The following is an 18513-nucleotide window of genomic DNA, read 5'->3' as shown; positions in this document are numbered from 1 at the left end:
TATCAATAAGTGTGTTCTGGAGAACTTTAATCATGCCTCTACACTGCTTTGGCTGATTTACTCAAGCTTTTTGACACCGGCTGAGACAAAACATACCTGGAAATATCTTCCAGACTGTGGTAAATGGACTATGTTTACACACACACCAAAATAACATGTTTTTAAAAGCCGTTTAAAGATGATGTTGGATTTTTTTGAGGTTGTGTATAATTGTCCTGACATAAATCTGTACACAAAGTACCTCTGAAAAAAATTAAATAAAGGACCTTTTCTGTTATTTAACATTTAGCATTATTGTTTTAAAGTAGAAGATATTTAAAGAAAATGTTCAATTCTAATGAAAAAAATAAAATCATTATTTTATTATTATCTTGCCCCACATATTAAAGTGGCATAGGTGATATCATGACAAATCATGTAAAATGTATACTTTACCAATATTCAGCTGAACACTGTACTTCCCAAACACTTCATCATGGACGGAGCACATGCAGGGGATAAACAAGAACAGCAAATGTCAAACTAAGTGGTTCGCAGCTCATGGCTAGTAATGAAAGTATACACACATTAAAGATATGCATTTGTGCTTGTAAAATGTAGTATGCTTTTGTTTTGAGCTTGTGATATGTTTACATGCACAGCAGAAAGCCAGTAATAGACGTGTGTGTTAATGATGCACTCTTAACCTGCTTATCCTGTACATACGGATCCACCACTAAGCGGCTAAAGCTCCGTTACTTTAGTTGTTGGTGCTTTCAACACACATGCACAATCTGTAAGAACAAGCTTATACAAGGCCTCAGAAACCCTCTTAAAGGGATAGTTCACCCAAAAATGAAAAGTAGCCCATGATTTACTCACCTTGAAGCCATCCTAGGTGTATATGACTTTCTTCTTTCAGACGAATACAATCTGAGATATATATAAAAAATGTCCTGGCTCTTCCAAGCTTTATAATGGCAGTGATTAGCTGTTTCTGTTTTAAAGTCCATAAAAGTGCATCTATCCATCATAAAAGTGCATTTTTATGATGGATATATGCACTTTTATGATGGATAGATGCACTTTTATGATGGATGGATGCACTTTTATGATGGATAGATGCACTTTTATGATGGATAGATGCACTTTTATGATGGATAGATGCACTTTTATGATGGATGGATGCACTTTTATGATGGATGGATGCACTTTTATGATGGATAGATGCACTTTTATGATGGATAGATGCACTTTTATGATGATAGATGCACTTTTATGATGGACAGATGCACTTTTATGATGGATGGATGCACTTTTATGATGGATGGATGCACTTTTATGATGGATAGATGCACTTTTATGATGGATGGATGCACTTTTATGATGGATGGATGCACTTTTATGATGGATAGATGCACTTTTATGATGGACGGATGCACTTTTATGATGGATGGATGCACTTTTATGATGGATAGATGCACTTTTATGATGGACAGATGCACTTTTATGATGGATGGATGCACTTTTATGATGGATGGATGCACTTTTATGATGGACGGATGCACTTTTATGATGGATAGATGCACTTTTATGATGGATGGATGCACTTTTATGATGGATGGATGCACTTTTATGATGGATAGATGCACTTTTATGATGGATGGATGCACTTTTATGATGGATGGATGCACTTTTATGATGGATAGATGCACTTTTATGATGGACGGATGCACTTTTATGATGGATGGATGCACTTTTATGATGGATAGATGCACTTTTATGATGGACAGATGCACTTTTATGATGGATGGATGCACTTTTATGATGGACGGATGCACTTTTATGATGGATGGATGCACTTTTATGATGGATGGATGCACTTTTATGATGGATAGATGCACTTTTATGATGGACAGATGCACTTTTATGATGGATAGATGCACTTTTATGATGGACAGATGCACTTTTATGATGGATAGATGCACTTTTATGATGATAGATGCACTTTTATGATGGATAGATGCACTTTTATGATGGATAGATGCACTTTTATGATGGATAGATGCACTTTTATGATGGACAGATGCACTTTTATGATGGATAGATGCACTTTTATGATGATAGATGCACTTTTATGATGGATAGATGCACTTTTATGATGGATAGATGCACTTTTATGATGGATAGATGCACTTTAATGATGGACAGATGCACTTTTATGATGGATAGAGGCACTTTTATGATGGACAGATGCACTTTTATGATGGATAGATGCACTTTTATGATGGATAGATGCACTTTTATGATGGATAGATGCACTTTTATGATGGATAGATGCACTTTTATGATGGATAGATGCACTTTTATGATGGATAGATGCACTTTTATGATGGATAGATGCACTTTTATGATGGACAGATGCACTTTTATGATGGATAGAGGCACTTTTATGATGGATAGATGCACTTTTATGATGGATAGATGCACTTTTATGATGGATGGATGCACTTTTATGATGGACAGATGCACTTTTATGATGGATAGATGCACTTTTATGATGGATAGATGCACTTTTATGATGGATAGATGCACTTTTATGATGGATAGATGCACTTTTATGATGGACAGATGCACTTTTATGATGGATAGATGCACTTTTATGATGATAGATGCACTTTTATGATGGATAGATGCACTTTTATGATGGATAGATGCACTTTTATGATGGATAGATGCACTTTTATGATGGACAGATGCACTTTAATGATGGATAGAGGCACTTTTATGATGGATGGATGCACTTTTATGATGGATAGATGCACTTTTATGATGGATAGATGCACTTTTATGATGGATGGATGCACTTTTATGATGGATAGATGCACTTTTATGATGGATGGATGCACTTTTATGATGGATGGATGCACTTTTATGATGGACAGATGCACTTTTATGATGGATAGATGCACTTTTATGATGGATAGATGCACTTTTATGATGGATAGATGCACTTTTATGATGGATAGATGCACTTTTATGATGGACAGATGCACTTTTATGATGGATAGATGCACTTTTATGATGATAGATGCACTTTTATGATGGATAGATGCACTTTTATGATGGATAGATGCACTTTTATGATGATAGATGCACTTTTATGATGGATAGATGCACTTTTATGATGGATGGATGCACTTTTATGATGGATAGATGCACTTTTATGATGGACAGATGCACTTTTATGATGGATAGATGCACTTTTATGATGATAGATGCACTTTTATGATGGATAGATGCACTTTTATGATGGATAGATGCACTTTTATGATGATAGATGCACTTTTATGATGGATAGATGCACTTTTATGATGGATAGATGCACTTTTATGATGGATAGATGCACTTTTATGATGGACAGATGCACTTTTATGATGGATAGATGCACTTTTATGATGATAGATGCACTTTTATGATGGATAGATGCACTTTTATGATGGATAGATGCACTTTTATGATGGATAGATGCACTTTTATGATGGATAGATGCACTTTTATGATGGACAGATGCACTTTTATGATGGATAGATGCACTTTTATGATGATAGATGCACTTTTATGATGGATAGATGCACTTTTATGATGGATAGATGCACTTTTATGATGATAGATGCACTTTTATGATGGATAGATGCACTTTTATGATGGATGGATGCACTTTTATGATGGATAGATGCACTTTTATGATGGACAGATGCACTTTTATGATGGATAGATGCACTTTTATGATGATAGATGCACTTTTATGATGGATAGATGCACTTTTATGATGGATAGATGCACTTTTATGATGATAGATGCACTTTTATGATGGATAGATGCACTTTTATGATGGATAGATGCACTTTTATGATGGATAGATGCACTTTTATGATGGACAGATGCACTTTTATGATGGATAGATGCACTTTTATGATGATAGATGCACTTTTATGATGGATAGATGCACTTTTATGATGGATAGATGCACTTTTATGATGATAGATGCACTTTTATGATGGACAGATGCACTTTTATGGACTTCAAATCAAAAACAGCCATTCAATGCAATTATAAAGCTTGGAAGAGCCAGGACATTTTTTAATATAACTCTGATTGTATTCGTCTGAAAGAAGAAAGTCATATACACCTAGGATGACTTGAGGATGAGTAAAACATGAGGTCATTTTTATTTGAACTATCCCTTTAATCTCTTCAATGGCATAAGGAAAATGGCGTTTGGTTTGTGTTTACATGAAGGCTCAGAGCGTTGCTTTCTGTATGTGCATGTAAATGTAGTCACTGTTCCCCATGACGGTGTGTCTGTATGATTGGGTTGATGTTGCGGGCAGTGATTGCAGTGTGTGTGTGTGTGTGTTCTCTCACGGTTTAGCAGGCCCAGCTGAAGGAGAGATGCCAGGGCTGTGATGATCATGAACATGAGGAGTCCTCCCCGCCGGCCCATCACGCCCACCGCAGGGCAAAGGGACACGCATGAAGCCACTGCGATGCCCGCCATGATGTAGTAGTGGGCATAGAAGTTATGAAACATGCTCGTCTGGTTTGGGAAGTCCTGGTCCATCATGCTGCGTGCAAAGCAGTGGTGTATGCCATAACCCGTCAGTCTGAGAGCGGGAGAGACACAGAGGGTTAATGGGTTAGTTCTGTCATCATTACTCACACTCACATCCTTCCAAACCTGTAAGACTTCCGTTCATCTTCCAAACACAAATGAATATACTTTTAATGAAATCTGAGAGGTTCTGTCCCTTCCAGGTAACTCTGAAGATCCAAAGAGGCTTAATAATCAAGCTGTGTAATTTAATCCAAGTCTTGTGAAGAACAGACCTGATGAACAGATTTAATTTAGGCTTTTATTTACATACAAACACTAATCGACACGCATACATAGAGCATGTCACATATAGTAAACACAGAAGCTCAGATGTGTGTGCCGAATGTGTACAGTATATTTGTTTATATGTGAATAAAATCCTAAATTAAATGTTAATCATATAAAGTGATCGGATCTCTTCAGAAGACTTGAATTAAACCACTTGATTCATATGCATTAATTTTTACAGCAGCTTTATGACGTTTTTGGATCTTCTAAGTCTTGGTTACCTGTCCTGGACCGTCAACGGAGGAACAGAAACTTCTCAGATTTCATCAAAAATATCTTGATTTGTGTTCTGAAGATGAGCGGGTTTGGAACGACACGAGGATTACAGTAAATTACAGGATTTTTATTTTGGGTGAACTAGCTCTTCAATAGCGGCAGAATGTTTTTAATAATTAACAGCCATCATATTTCACACTAGACTAGATGTGTAAATGGACACAGATTGGTGCATAATAAAACTGAATTTACGAGTTGACGCAGAGCACGACTATATTCTTCCACAGGTTCCTTGTGCCAACCATCTTCACAATGCAGGTCTTCTTGGATTGCTTCGGCAGGGCTTGGTTTAGCTCTGAAACCAATGTAGAAAAGACAACATTTGTTCAAAATCTTCGAATGCTCCAATCACATATACATTTATATCACATGTACATTAAATCACATATACATTAAATCACTTCACGGTTGGTATTCCTGCCACTGGATGACTGAACAAACGGGTTTATACTGAGACTTCACATTCTGGAGGAGAAAGATTTTAGCAGTGCATAATACATCATATCATGAAAGATGATCATAAATGCATCAATCAAACACACTTAGGCTGAACAACATATATCACTGTGTGTGTGTGTGTGTGTGCAAAGACATCATGTATTATTGCACAGCTCTACTGTATATATAAAGTTGGATATATATTATATCCAACTTTATCCACAGCAAAATACGATAGAGAAAATCTCAACTCCCTGATTTATTTCATTGCAAAATGTAAACTATAATAACGGCGTATTTAAATCTGGATATAGAAGTAAAGTATGTCCAATTTTATCCGCATACATCAGTATACTTACGCAAGGTTATATATAGCATAACTCTTTATTGCTTATACTGTCGCAAAATATAAACTATATCCCCCAGCTCTAATCTGCTAAATGCAATTATTAGACATGAAGATTGATTTTCTATAAAGCTGCTTTGAAACAATGTGTGAAAAGTGCGATACAAATAAATTTGACTGGACTTGAGAAATCATATGCAGTAAAACAGCGACATTTCTCAGAATAACACGAACTCCACTCAAATACAGTATCTCACAGGACATCTGAGTGCTCTAATGTCTTAAAGTAGACATGAAACAGAAGCGATATGACCATGAACATGCATTAAGGCAGTAAATAGGATATGTTGTGATGTAATGCTGTGTTTTGGTGGTCACATGGCTTCTCGAGTGTTTACACTGTCAGCAGCCAAAGCACAAACACAACTTGCAATGTTGACTTTATATTGTGCAAGCCACTTTCACCTGCGCAGACGCCTGTCTGACGGAGACTGAGGTCTGGTATAATGCAGAAACCGGATAGAAGTCCTGTTAGCCAAACCGGTTTTGTGTTCCACAGAAGAAAGCCATTCCGGTTTCGAACAAGGTGAATAAATAATGGTGAATCTTTTCTTCAGGACATTTAAATGCATTCTGAAACGGTCGAGCCGAGTTTGGTCATAGCTAGAACACTTTGGGCCGCATTCATTTGTCAAGCCAACATAAAGATACTAACTGGTGGGATTAAGCTTTACACAAACTTAGCCATGCATTCATAAACATGGTTCTGAGCCGTGATCTCATACAGTAATGCCTTTTCATCAGCAAAGTCTTCATTCCCTCAATGCTCCTCTGTAAGTTTTTACCCTCCCAAAATTATGTATAGAATAACAGCTGTTTATTGCAAAACATTCGGGAACATAAGACATAAAATGGTCTTTATAAAACGGAAACGGAAAAAGTTCTGGTCCTTGATTCTGATTGGTTGAGCCACGTTTGAAGTTGTTGTAAATTACTCTGCAAACATACACCTGTGACCTCATTACATCAGTATTACTTTATACAGTATTAGAATTACTATAACCGTTTAATACAAGCAATCATTGCTTTATTCTACCTTTTTATCTTTCTTTGAGAGTAAAATATTTGAAAATAGTGTATTAAAATGAAATATTAGGTCAACAACCTAGTTATCGGCCAGCGTGGTCCAATCTAGTTATCGTTATCTGTCAAATCCACAATCGGTCGATTAATCGGTTATCGGCCAGCATGGTCCAACCTAGTTATCGGTAAAATCCACTATCGGTTGATTGTTTCTATGCTAACAGCGAGTTTTTTGACTTGTTAATAGCAGAATGTGGACAGTGTACTAGTGACAGGCTTGCTTTCAGTGATTTTCCAATTTTTCCAATTTAGTTCAGTTCTAAGTATGGTTATATTTTGCACTATTTTCTTCATATCTTGCTTAGTTCAAATGTATATCTTAGCTTGAAACAGGTGGCTATTATATTATAGCTTCATTATAGCTAGTTATTGAATATATTTTGCACATTATAAACACAGCACATCATCTGTATTGTCATTGGTTGTGTACCTGTCATGAGTTCATTGGCATCATGCTCTAGATCGATGCCGTTCTTCTTGGCGACGCGCTCCACGATCCATTTGGAGCGGCTGTACTGCTGAGTCGCAAGCAGCCAGCGCACAGATTCTGGGAAAATCCTGGAGCATGAAGGATATACTTTACTATATTATGATCACAATATATTAAACTACAGGCACTAACCTAATCTAATCTAGACTAAACACTAAACACAAGTGGTTCCATGTGTCATATGATGATAAATATCGTCTCTGGTTACACTTTACAATAAGGTCTCATTTGTTAACATTAACTAACATGAACAAACAATGAGCAAAATATTTAAAGCAGTTATTAGTCATTGTTTACGTTAGTAAAAAAATCGAATTGCTCATTGTTTGTTAATGTTAGTTCACAATGTCTTAACTAATGTATCCCAATTAATTCAATGTAAAAGTAAAAGAAATGGTATTCTATACAGTATGAGATGAGTCTCCAGTCATAATCATGTTTCAGTGTTTACATCATGTTTACACATTGCTAAAATGTTTTATCGTGCTTCTTGTGCGTGAAAAAATGAGTACTTTATTTTTAGGCTTTTAACTGTGAAGCAAAGCCCCGTTTTCAGCAGTCATTCCTCCAGACTACTAAAGGAACACTGTGTTATATAATCCTTCTAATGTGCTAATTTGGTTCTTAAGAATCTTTTCTTTTGAAACGTATTGGAAAACGATAGAGCTGCTTAATGAAGTGTGGAAACAGCAGTGCACTGATGTGTTTGCTGCTCGCTTCAGTTGCTGCAGTATTGCTCTAAACTTTCATTGTAAACTCAAACACAATTAAAACAAACAGTGAGATGTTGGTTGTAAGAATGGCAGTGGCACTCACCAGATGTAGGACAGCATGAGTAAGAGGGGGCAGATTATAACGACTTGTAAAATCTGCCAATCCCGACAGAGGGCGGCCAGTCCTGGCATGAGCAGCTGACCCGCCAACACCATGAAGTTCGCCACCATGGTCATGGAGAAACGCCAACCCGGCAAACACAGCTCAATCCCTGCAGACCAAAAACACACCATCACATCACCACAACTCAAACTAAAGCCAGTTTAAAACGACTTGAGGCACATTGCAAATATCATTTCAACATAACATGACTGTATTTAAGCTTCTAAAGAACGTTTAAGCCACATTGACTTGCAAGCTTTTTCTGTAAAAGGTTCAAAAACACTGTTTCAGAGAGTTTTATTCACTTATGGTTAGGGATGCACGATATATCTGCCACCATATCGGTATCGGCCGATATATGTTCATTTGTAATGTTATCAATATCGGCCCAATAAAAAAAATTGGCAAATACATTAAAGCCGATGAATGATTCTTTCCTTTAGATGCGCACTATTCGCCATGATGGGTTTGAATTGCTTGAAATATGATTTGAATCACTTCAAAAGCAGAAAATACATTTAAGTGCAACATGTGCAGCGCAAGTCTGTCATATCGGCTACATATAATTATTATGAGAACATTATAATTGTGTGTTTGGGACATGGCTTTTAATGGTGAGACTTTTGATTTTCAGGCTCTCAAAAACTGTATACAAATTTGAATTTAGATTTATCGGCCAATATATCGGTTATCGGTTTTCAAAAATAAAGAGTTATCGGTATCGGCCAATATGTTCATATCGGTGCATCCCTAAAAAAAAAATGGTGATTTAGAAAAGCGAATTGGAGCCACCAAATTATTAACAGTAATGGCACATTTTAATAATTGTTTCTTCCTATGGTGACAGAAAAGGTTGAAATGTTTTGAATAATAATCCTTCTATCCCATCTTTCTGTCCCAACAGTGGAATCTAGTGTGTGACTCCGCCTGGATCAATATATCTGGGCCAATATATCGGTTATCGGCTTTCAAATATAAAGAATTATCGGTTATCGGTATCGGCCAAAATGTTCATATTGGTGCATCCCTAGTTATGGGACTTTTAAAACACTGTAATTCTTGCATGAGCCCGATTCAAAGGCTTCTGCCCTGTCATCTGTGTACAGTGATCTCAAATGCTCATTAGCATTCATAGTGCAGAAGCACACGGCAGACAACAGGGCTGGTCTTCAGTGACAGACCAATACTGCAATATCAAATGATGGCAAACTCACCAAACATACATCAGCCCCTGACATGGGCCAACAGCTTTTTCAGAAAATACTGCAACACAGTGACTGCACAATCCCTCAGAAGAGCCTGGAATTTCAATGAGGAGCAACCAAAGGATTCTCTGTGCTCACAAGAGCTCGAGCTGAAATAGTGTTCACGATGTTCACAGGCAAACCACTTTCTTTCTCAGATAAACTGTAGATCATTGGATTACTACAACATCCTCCTAACTCAAGATAGTATCCTATCAGTTCAGTGACCATTGTAATTTCACTTAGTATATATAACTTTTTCAAATATTAAGTCAAGTTTGTGTAATGCAACCCCAGCAGGACACTAACCCTCAAGGCTTGAGTCTAGTCCCAGACTAAAATGCATGTTTGAGCCGTTTTAACTGAAAGCATATCTTAAAGTCCCCCTGTGGTGTAAATCCAGCTTTTAATGTTGTTTATATGTCTATGTGATGTTTTTAATATGCTTTAAGACAAACCATGTGTAAATTCATAAGTCGACTACCTTGTAACCAATCAGATCAACGTGTGATCGTCAACCAGTGGATCTCTGAGCTGAGTGAGTGAGTGGAGGCGGGGCTCATTTGCATATTCATAGAACCACGCATACTAAATGAGGCAAGGGTGTCGAGTTACATTCAAGATAATTTAAGGCATGAAGAATTTTTTTCAAGATAACGTTTAAATATGTAATTTTGGTGATCAAATATGAGTTTTAAGGGATACAATTTTCATTGTTTTGTCTCGAGATGAACACGCTTAAGAAGCTATTTAATGTCCTATAAGGCCTAATCCTGGTTTAATCCTGGCTTAATCTAAGCCCTGCCTGTGAAACCAGACCATAATGTCATACACTTACACCACACTTAAAAATAGCATTGCATTAGTCACAAAATATCAACCAAATTGTCATATTTTAAAGAAAGTTAGCACAAGGACATTTTTAAAGAAAAAATTTGAAATAATATTTAAAAAAGATATGCTACATGATATATTTTAACAAGAGTACATTTAACACAGTGTGCCCATATTTCAGAATTATACAACGGGGTTATTGAATGCTTGATTCTGATTGGCTGACACATTTTCAGTTTCATATCACTTCACCAAAACCCACGACACCGACCAAGCAAATAGAAATAACAAAGAATAGGGAAAAAAATGACAAACTATATCCATGCTTTCCCCATGAAATTATTTTTTATATCTTTGGACAGCAAAGCACGATCTATTTCTTCTGCTCTCTCTTTCATACAAACACACACACATACACGTCAAGTCACCTTCATTTCTATAATGAAAAGCTACGTGACATTTTGGAGTATGGATGTGTAACGTCACTGTTTTTGAAGCAGTTAAACTTACATCTGCCGAACACAGCTGAGAGACGCACACAGTCGGGTAATTCAGTCGCTCTCTATAATACCTGCATTAGTCTGCATATCAGAGGCTTATACAGAGAGCTTTAGTTACTGTGGATGAGTTGAAATGTTAGTGTCATAGCAGTTTTTGACAACTGGGAATCTCTTGCACATGCAAACACTTCATTTAAACTATTTTATCTCTTCTCTCATACGACTCATACAAATGTGTACAAATACTGTATATACCGTATCTGTCAGGTGATAGACTTGGGAGGGCACACATGAAAAAAAAAACGACGCGTACTGTACGCTGACCATCGCGTACACATAAAAAGTGAGGTATACTTTGGCCTTGAGTCAATGAATCGTGCTTTCAAGACAAAACTGTAATTTCTGAATAATGTGTCTAATGTACGTAACTGTGCTTAGTGTTTTAAAGAGTTTGTGGTGCAATTCCAGACTGAGTGTAAAGCAGATAATGTGCTTGCAGTTTTGCAAATTTGATAAGAAGATTATGTGCACGAGTGAATGCTTTCACTACAACTTTCAGTGTGGAACCACCTGTAAAACCTGTTATGGTCATCTCTATTCCCAGTATCCCAATATCTGTCAGATTGATGAACACCGTTAAATAACTATCTACCCTAATTTATAAACATCTAAAACTCTTCCCACAAAACTGCAGTTTTATTGAGAGTGAAGGGAGAATTCTGATGAAACAAGTAGACAATGCAGACATTTAGAAATTTACTAAATTGCGAGTACTGCTTATGGATTGCAGAAAAGTGAGTATGATTATGAATATAATATATTAGTACAATATATTATTGAGGGTATACTTTCATGAAATTGTTGCTTATGAACTGACAGTACAGATTACTAAATCATGCATTGCACTGTAAAAAATTATTGGAAAAAGAAAATGATCATAAAATGGTAAAAAATAAATGATATGCTTAATATAAGTTCGTTTGGCACCCCAATGCGGGGTTAGCAGAGCAAAAGCAGGGTTTCATAGCCCTGTACTATACTAAAAACTGTAGCATATCTGCTTCTATATCACAAGTGTGAGACGCTCCTTTACCTGGGGTTAAAAGTGAGGTTTAGAACAGGGTTAAGAAACTGTAGTGTTCTGTTCAAAACTCTAGTAATCTGCTTCGTTCTCTCGTTCTCTTCATACTGAGGCGCCTGCTAAAGCCCTGTTTACAGCTGCTGTAAAGATGCGTTTGGTTGATCGGATCACAGGTGGACGAGGCTAAATACAGGTGTAAACGGGGTCTAAGAGGTTTTGAGCTTGTCCAGTTTCCACCTCTTCCAGATCTAGCTGAAAACACGTTCGACCGGATTGCTTTCGTAGTGTAAACGCTCATGTGATCGAGTGTGTTCAACAGCCACTAAAGACTGTCTCTCCGTCTACTGATCTAATGAGTGAACATTATGGGAAGAGCTCGAGCCTGACAGGGTTTAAACTGTCGGCTGAAGACCCAAGTTTGAGTTGAAAAGGAAAAACATACCAAACACAATGTTCTCTCTCCATTTCTGATCTCTAACACACACACACACACACTCACAGCGTTCGGCTGGTCTTGAGACTGTCAGAGCAGAAACTAAAGCTGAAGCTCTCTGTGTGTTCATATGTAAATTGAACACACACACACACACACACACACACACACACACACACACACACACACACACACACACACACACACACACACACACACACACCACTGTACAACCTCTGCTGCCTGCATGTGTGTGTGTGTGTTAGTGTTGTGCACAGACAGACAGTAGCCTAATGATAACCCCTTTCGTGCTCTTCCCAATATTAGGAAAATTGCTTTTGTATTGCTTTTTTGCTTTTGTTAAATAAAATTGTATGTTCCATTGCTTTTGAAGGATAGAATTGGAAGAAAACAATGTTGAGGAGAGATTCCCTGATATGATTGTGCTTTGGTGTACAGTAGAACATATGAAAGCGCTATATAAACGCCTCATTCTATAGAATTGGAAGAAACCAGTAAGATATGAATGCTTTATTTTAAAAAATGTTTTTATCAGTGCCATGTTGAGTCAGACAAGTTTCCATTAAAAATATATAAACCTCCTAAAATATGTTTACCTTACAGGCAAAAATAGCAAAAAATGTATTTGCTTGAAGATATTAAAAATAGCCTATTATTTGGCCTGAGGAAAAGATTGAGAATAACTTTCTCTGACATGTATTTTATACTATTTTAATTTATTTATTCTAAAACAAGGCAATGATACTAAATTATTTTTAGTAATGTAATGTGACGGCTCATAGTCCATATCTCATATTTTTCCTAATGTCTTGTACTGTTATATATCATGTGGATGAATATGCATATGCAAATGATATGCAGATGAGGATATGCACAGTATAACGAGGTGTTGTAAGCTCATATATGGTTATTTCGGGGTTGCACACAATCTTCCTCTGACTGGGATTTATAAAGGGAATTTTGGTAGGTTCTGGCTTTTGTTAGTACACACACTTCAGGATGAAATCTGCTGCAGGTTTAATACATGAGTATTAGCTGGTGTGAATCCACTCGACCAAAACGCATCTCAGTACCAGGAGTAAACAGGGCCTGAGTCAGCATCTCATCTGGAACTGAACCTCGTTCTCTTGCTTTCAGAAAAACCCTCAAGCCTCATTTCTTAAAAAGCCTCCAGTACGGCAGCTTATCAGGTCCTGGAGCGAAGCCCGAAACAGAGAACCTTGATCTCCTTAACCATCTGATCCAAATCCCCCACGACCCCACAGCTCAGCTGCTCGTGAACACACACACACACACACACACACACACACACACACACTTAATTAGCTGTCTAAATGAGGACATTCCATAGACGTAATGGTTTTATACTGTACAAATTGTATATTCTGTCCTCTTACACTAACCCTACCCCTAAACCTACCCATCACACACACACACACACACACACACACACACATCTGCTGCACTCCTTTATACCCCGATCTATAACCTGATATGTTGTTTGGATGACAAGTTTAAAACTTACAATGACCGACATAAATATCATATTATGCTAAACAAACATTTTATGACATTTAGAAAATATGCTATCATTTACACAAGGAAGGTTTTGCATTTTCCACATATTACACACACGAATAACAGTAAATGTCTGCATATTTTATATTAAAATTATATTTGCAAATACTTTTTAATTTGTACTTCATAACTACAATTTGACCGAAAACTTAAATCCATATTAGATTAATTGAAATAAACTGTTGAAGACTGATTGTGATGAGTATGAATGCCCCTGTGAGCACTGTTCTCCAGTGGACCACCAGCAGGGGGCGCCGTGAGGGATCTGGGTTGTTTGTCTGGCCCGAGGCTGACACTATGACCTTCCCCTGAGTCACATGAGTCACTCATGGCTTCATGCCATTATGTCAAATATTCAAATACACTCCCTCCCGACAGGACCGCTGGCTCTCTGTGTCTCTGTGTCATGAGGGCGAGTTCACGATAACACAGAGATCACGATAGGACGAGTCTCCTGCAGCTCACACAGGTGGAGATCAGGGCTAGAGCTGCATTCAAGTCTGACCGACATATAGAAGATATATAAAATGTATATCTTGAATGCAATGCCATGTTAATGTGAAGCTGGGGGCATCTGTGAGTTTCTTTCTTTCTTTCTTTCTTTCTTTCTTTCTTTACGATTAAACGCCATATCAGCAGCGATGGCAATATTCACGGAATGCAATCAACAGCATTTAAATAATAATAAAAAAAACAATAATACAAAATAATACAAAATTCAGACATATATACCAATAGTAACAACAGTAATAATAATATTTACATGGAATCTTTCAATTTAATATTTGTCAGAAATTCAAAAATGACTCCAGGAGAAACCTTTTTAAAAATGTCCATTAATATATTTTCTGAATAAAAACGTTGTCTAATATAAATAAAAAAAGGACAGTCTATTAAAATATATTTTACACACATGAAATTATTACACAAATGGGTTTGTGGCATCTGTGAGTATATTTACCATGGTTTAACAGTGTTTCTGGGTCTATCATACATAAAGGTTTGAGAGTAATAGTGTAGAAAACACAGTGTTACACCTGGGCCTGCTCGAGGGTCAAAGGTCACAGATAAACAGCTGTAGATTCAGCTCTGAGGAACACAGTCTCAGCACAACAGCTGAACTTTACTCCGGTCAGCATGCAGAACATCTCTGAGATTACAGAAGAGCTCAAGATTCAACAGCAAGAGAACAAACACTTTTAACAAGGAAAATAAAGCAAAATGCAAAGTCTTGAACTGGACTGGACATGTTTCATTTGTAGATTTTACTATATATCTGTTTGTTTTTATAAATGACTCGGAAAGCAGTATATCTTGCTAATACTTTAAAATAAGGTTCATTAGTAAATGCATTAACTAACATGAACTAACAATGAGCAATACATCTGTTACAGTATTTATTCATCTTTGATAATGTTAGTTAATATAAATCCAGCTGTTCATTGTTAGTTCATGTTAGTTCACAGTGCATTAACTAATGCTAACACATACAACCTTTGATTTGAATAATGTATTAGTAAATGTTGAGTTCATTCTTAGTTCATGTTTACAAAGGTTGTTAACTAATGTTAACTAATGAAGCTGATTGTTACCAGTTTCTTTCTAAAACCTGTGAGTTTCTTTCTTCTGCTGAGCAAAAAAAAGAAGATATTTTGAAGACTGTGTGTAACCAGACGGGTTCTAGTCCCCACTGACTTCCATAGTATTTTTATTTTCAAGCTATGGAAGTCAATGGGGACCAGAAACCAAGACATGTTTCCAAAAGGGGCCCGTTCATTTCCAAGGAGGATTTTTAGATTTTTCATGGAAGTCTAGTGTTGTGTCTGATATGTATTTTCACTAAAAGGACATGACATGTGATTTAATCTACAGCAACAACCAGCCTTGAAATCTGGATGTCCTCAAAGGGCACGGACACGATTATTTCCCTGAGCTAATCTAACCCCATGATGACCCTAACCATACCGCTGTTATCTAGGCCAGCTCATTATCTCAGGACACTGAATGTACATCGAAAGGTCTCTATCCATGGCACACAAAGCAACATGATTAAACGAGTGAACTCATTAGGATTCCAAGGATGAGAGAAATGTAACACTTCTTCAGTGAGTGGGAAATACAGCCAGGAGTCGTCTCCCGGGATATCATGGATCATCGGCATTGGGATTTCCATTTTATTACCTTTTTAATGACTATGATATTTACACATATAAGAGGTTACTCTTCAAGAAATACACAAACTGCAAGTTTCCGACCTCAAAGCTAATTCCCCAAAATATGAGTTTTTGTTTTCCAACCTAGACAGCAGGATTTGAAATGGTCACGTATTTGATGTGATTTTCCTCTAAATGGCCCGTGCGTATGTAAATTATGCAGGTGTGCTCGTGTTTGTCCATCGGTCACGGTTCACAGGGAAAAGGAGAGGCAAGGATATATTTACAGCAGTTTATTAACAAAACAGAAATTATGAGGACAATAATCCAAACAGGGAAACATAAATCAAAACATGGAAGACTATAATAATCCACAGAGGGAACAGGAGGCAATTATCCAAAGTTGGAATGGAAACGCAACAGCTTTAATAAATAAATAAATAAATAAACAACATTTAAAGACAACGACCTCAAAGGCTGCGCCCGGAAACGTATAAATGCTGCCTTCGGAGGACACGTTTCAAAGCACGTCCAAATGCAGTGTTAGTTTCTCATCTGACAGCTTTGTGAAGGCAGCACAGATGTATCCTTCACTGCCTTTGATATCCCACAATCCTCTGCTTTCCATTCTGTGACAGCTGAGCTAGAACAATAAAGATGGCGTCTGAAAGTTGCGGCTGGTCGTCAGTTTGTGTGTAAACGTACATTTTTGATCAACGTTTTCCACTTATGATGTCATTTCTAGCGAGAAATGTAGTCCAAGGTTATTATAGTTTTGCATTTTTAAATTAGTTTTTATTTTAATATAATTTTTTCAAATTTCCTATAAATTTCAGTTTAGTTTTAGTTAGTTTCATTAATGGTTTTGTTAGTTTTATTTTAGTTTTTACTTTGTGAACACATTTCAATTTAGTTTTTATATATTTAGTTTTAGTAATTCTAAAACACTTCCAGTTAAAGACATTTCCTTTCAGCAAAGTTTAATGTTTGCAGTTTACAGGTAACTCTTGTGAAAAGCTCTTAATAATAAAAATAAAATAATAGTTTGAGGATGAACGAAGAACCAAACAAATGCAACTAAAAAGTATTAAAAAATAATAATTCATACTCATTCATATTAAAAATGAAATCTTGTTAAATGTGGCGTATAAGAAAAAGAAAAAGATATGCGTATGAATACTATGATTATTCTTTAAGGTTATTTCTATGATTAATCCTTTCAAACATTATTCTTTTATTGATCCATTTATACTTTTTGTCTATTGCATTGTTTAAAATCATATACTCATATTCAAATGTTCTATTCAGACCAGACATTTAGTATACTTCTACTCTGACAAATATACATCTATTTCTGGGCTGTGGACATGCTATCTGTTCTTTCAGTTTTCTGCTCAGTGTGGTATCTTGTCTATAATGTGTGGTAGGCCTATCTTGTTTAGGCTAGTTTCACATGAGATGGTTATCTTACCTGGAATTAAGGTACAGCTGTATTTGCTAAGGTCTAGACATGATGGATATATTTAGCCTATTTGGCCATTTCTGCTTCTTAGGGCTGGTTCACACAGAAAGCGTTTTTTCTTTGAAAAACTGAAAAAAAGACGCGGGCGCCGTGGGGAAAAAGTGCACGGTCTCGATACGCGTCTTTTAAAAGTTGAACTTATTTTAAAGGATGCAACCTAGGCTCTTTTTGGCTCGTTTCCATTCTAATAATGCTTTTAAATGAAAGTGTGCCTCGGGTAGATTAACAAAAAGACCCTAGGTTGCATTTTGGCGACAGTTATCCTTTAACCTGAGTGTCGCGGTTCGTGTCATGCACGTGATGCTGCAGAAGACGCAAGACTCGAGCGCAACGATCATACTTTGAAAAATAAAGTAGCGCAGTGGAATGGAAAAAAGTGATTTTTCGGTAGGCCTACAGGATGAGAGCTTTTTACGAAATTACGAAAACGATTATTTATTATTATTTTGTTTCAGTTAGTTTTTCAGTAAGTGTTGTTAGTTTCGTTTAGTTTTAGTTTATCATTTATATTGAAATTTATATTTTATTTCAGTTTACGAAAACGTTTTTTTGACCAATAGTTTTAGTCTTAGTTTCAGTTTTCGTTTACGAAAATAACCTTGATGTAGTCATTAAATATTCACTTAGTTTTCACCAATGCTTGCTCTATTTTGC

The 18513-nt window shown here is 36.6% G+C and overlaps 1 protein-coding gene across 2 annotated transcripts in view; it reads right to left on the bottom strand.

Annotated features, from left to right (window-relative positions):
* Window positions 1-18513, bottom strand: part of LOC309501924 (solute carrier family 22 member 23) — a 55639-nt gene that overhangs the window by 7296 nt on the left and 29830 nt on the right. For both annotated transcript variants that reach the window (XM_082174215.1, XM_082174214.1), the window contains 5 exons: window positions 8434-8602; window positions 7558-7685; window positions 5393-5495; window positions 4408-4646; window positions 436-468 (listed from right to left, as the gene is read on the bottom strand). In XM_082174215.1, coding sequence (XP_082030341.1) covers window positions 436-468; window positions 4408-4646; window positions 5393-5495; window positions 7558-7685; window positions 8434-8602 — 672 coding nt within the window. The remainder of the gene's footprint in view (window positions 1-435; window positions 469-4407; window positions 4647-5392; window positions 5496-7557; window positions 7686-8433; window positions 8603-18513) is intronic.

This window comes from Leuciscus leuciscus, assembly GCF_965113295.1.
Source record: "Leuciscus leuciscus genome assembly, chromosome: 6".
Lineage (NCBI taxonomy): Eukaryota > Metazoa > Chordata > Actinopteri > Cypriniformes > Leuciscidae > Leuciscus > Leuciscus leuciscus.
This window is presented reverse-complemented; position numbering and strand designations above follow the sequence as displayed.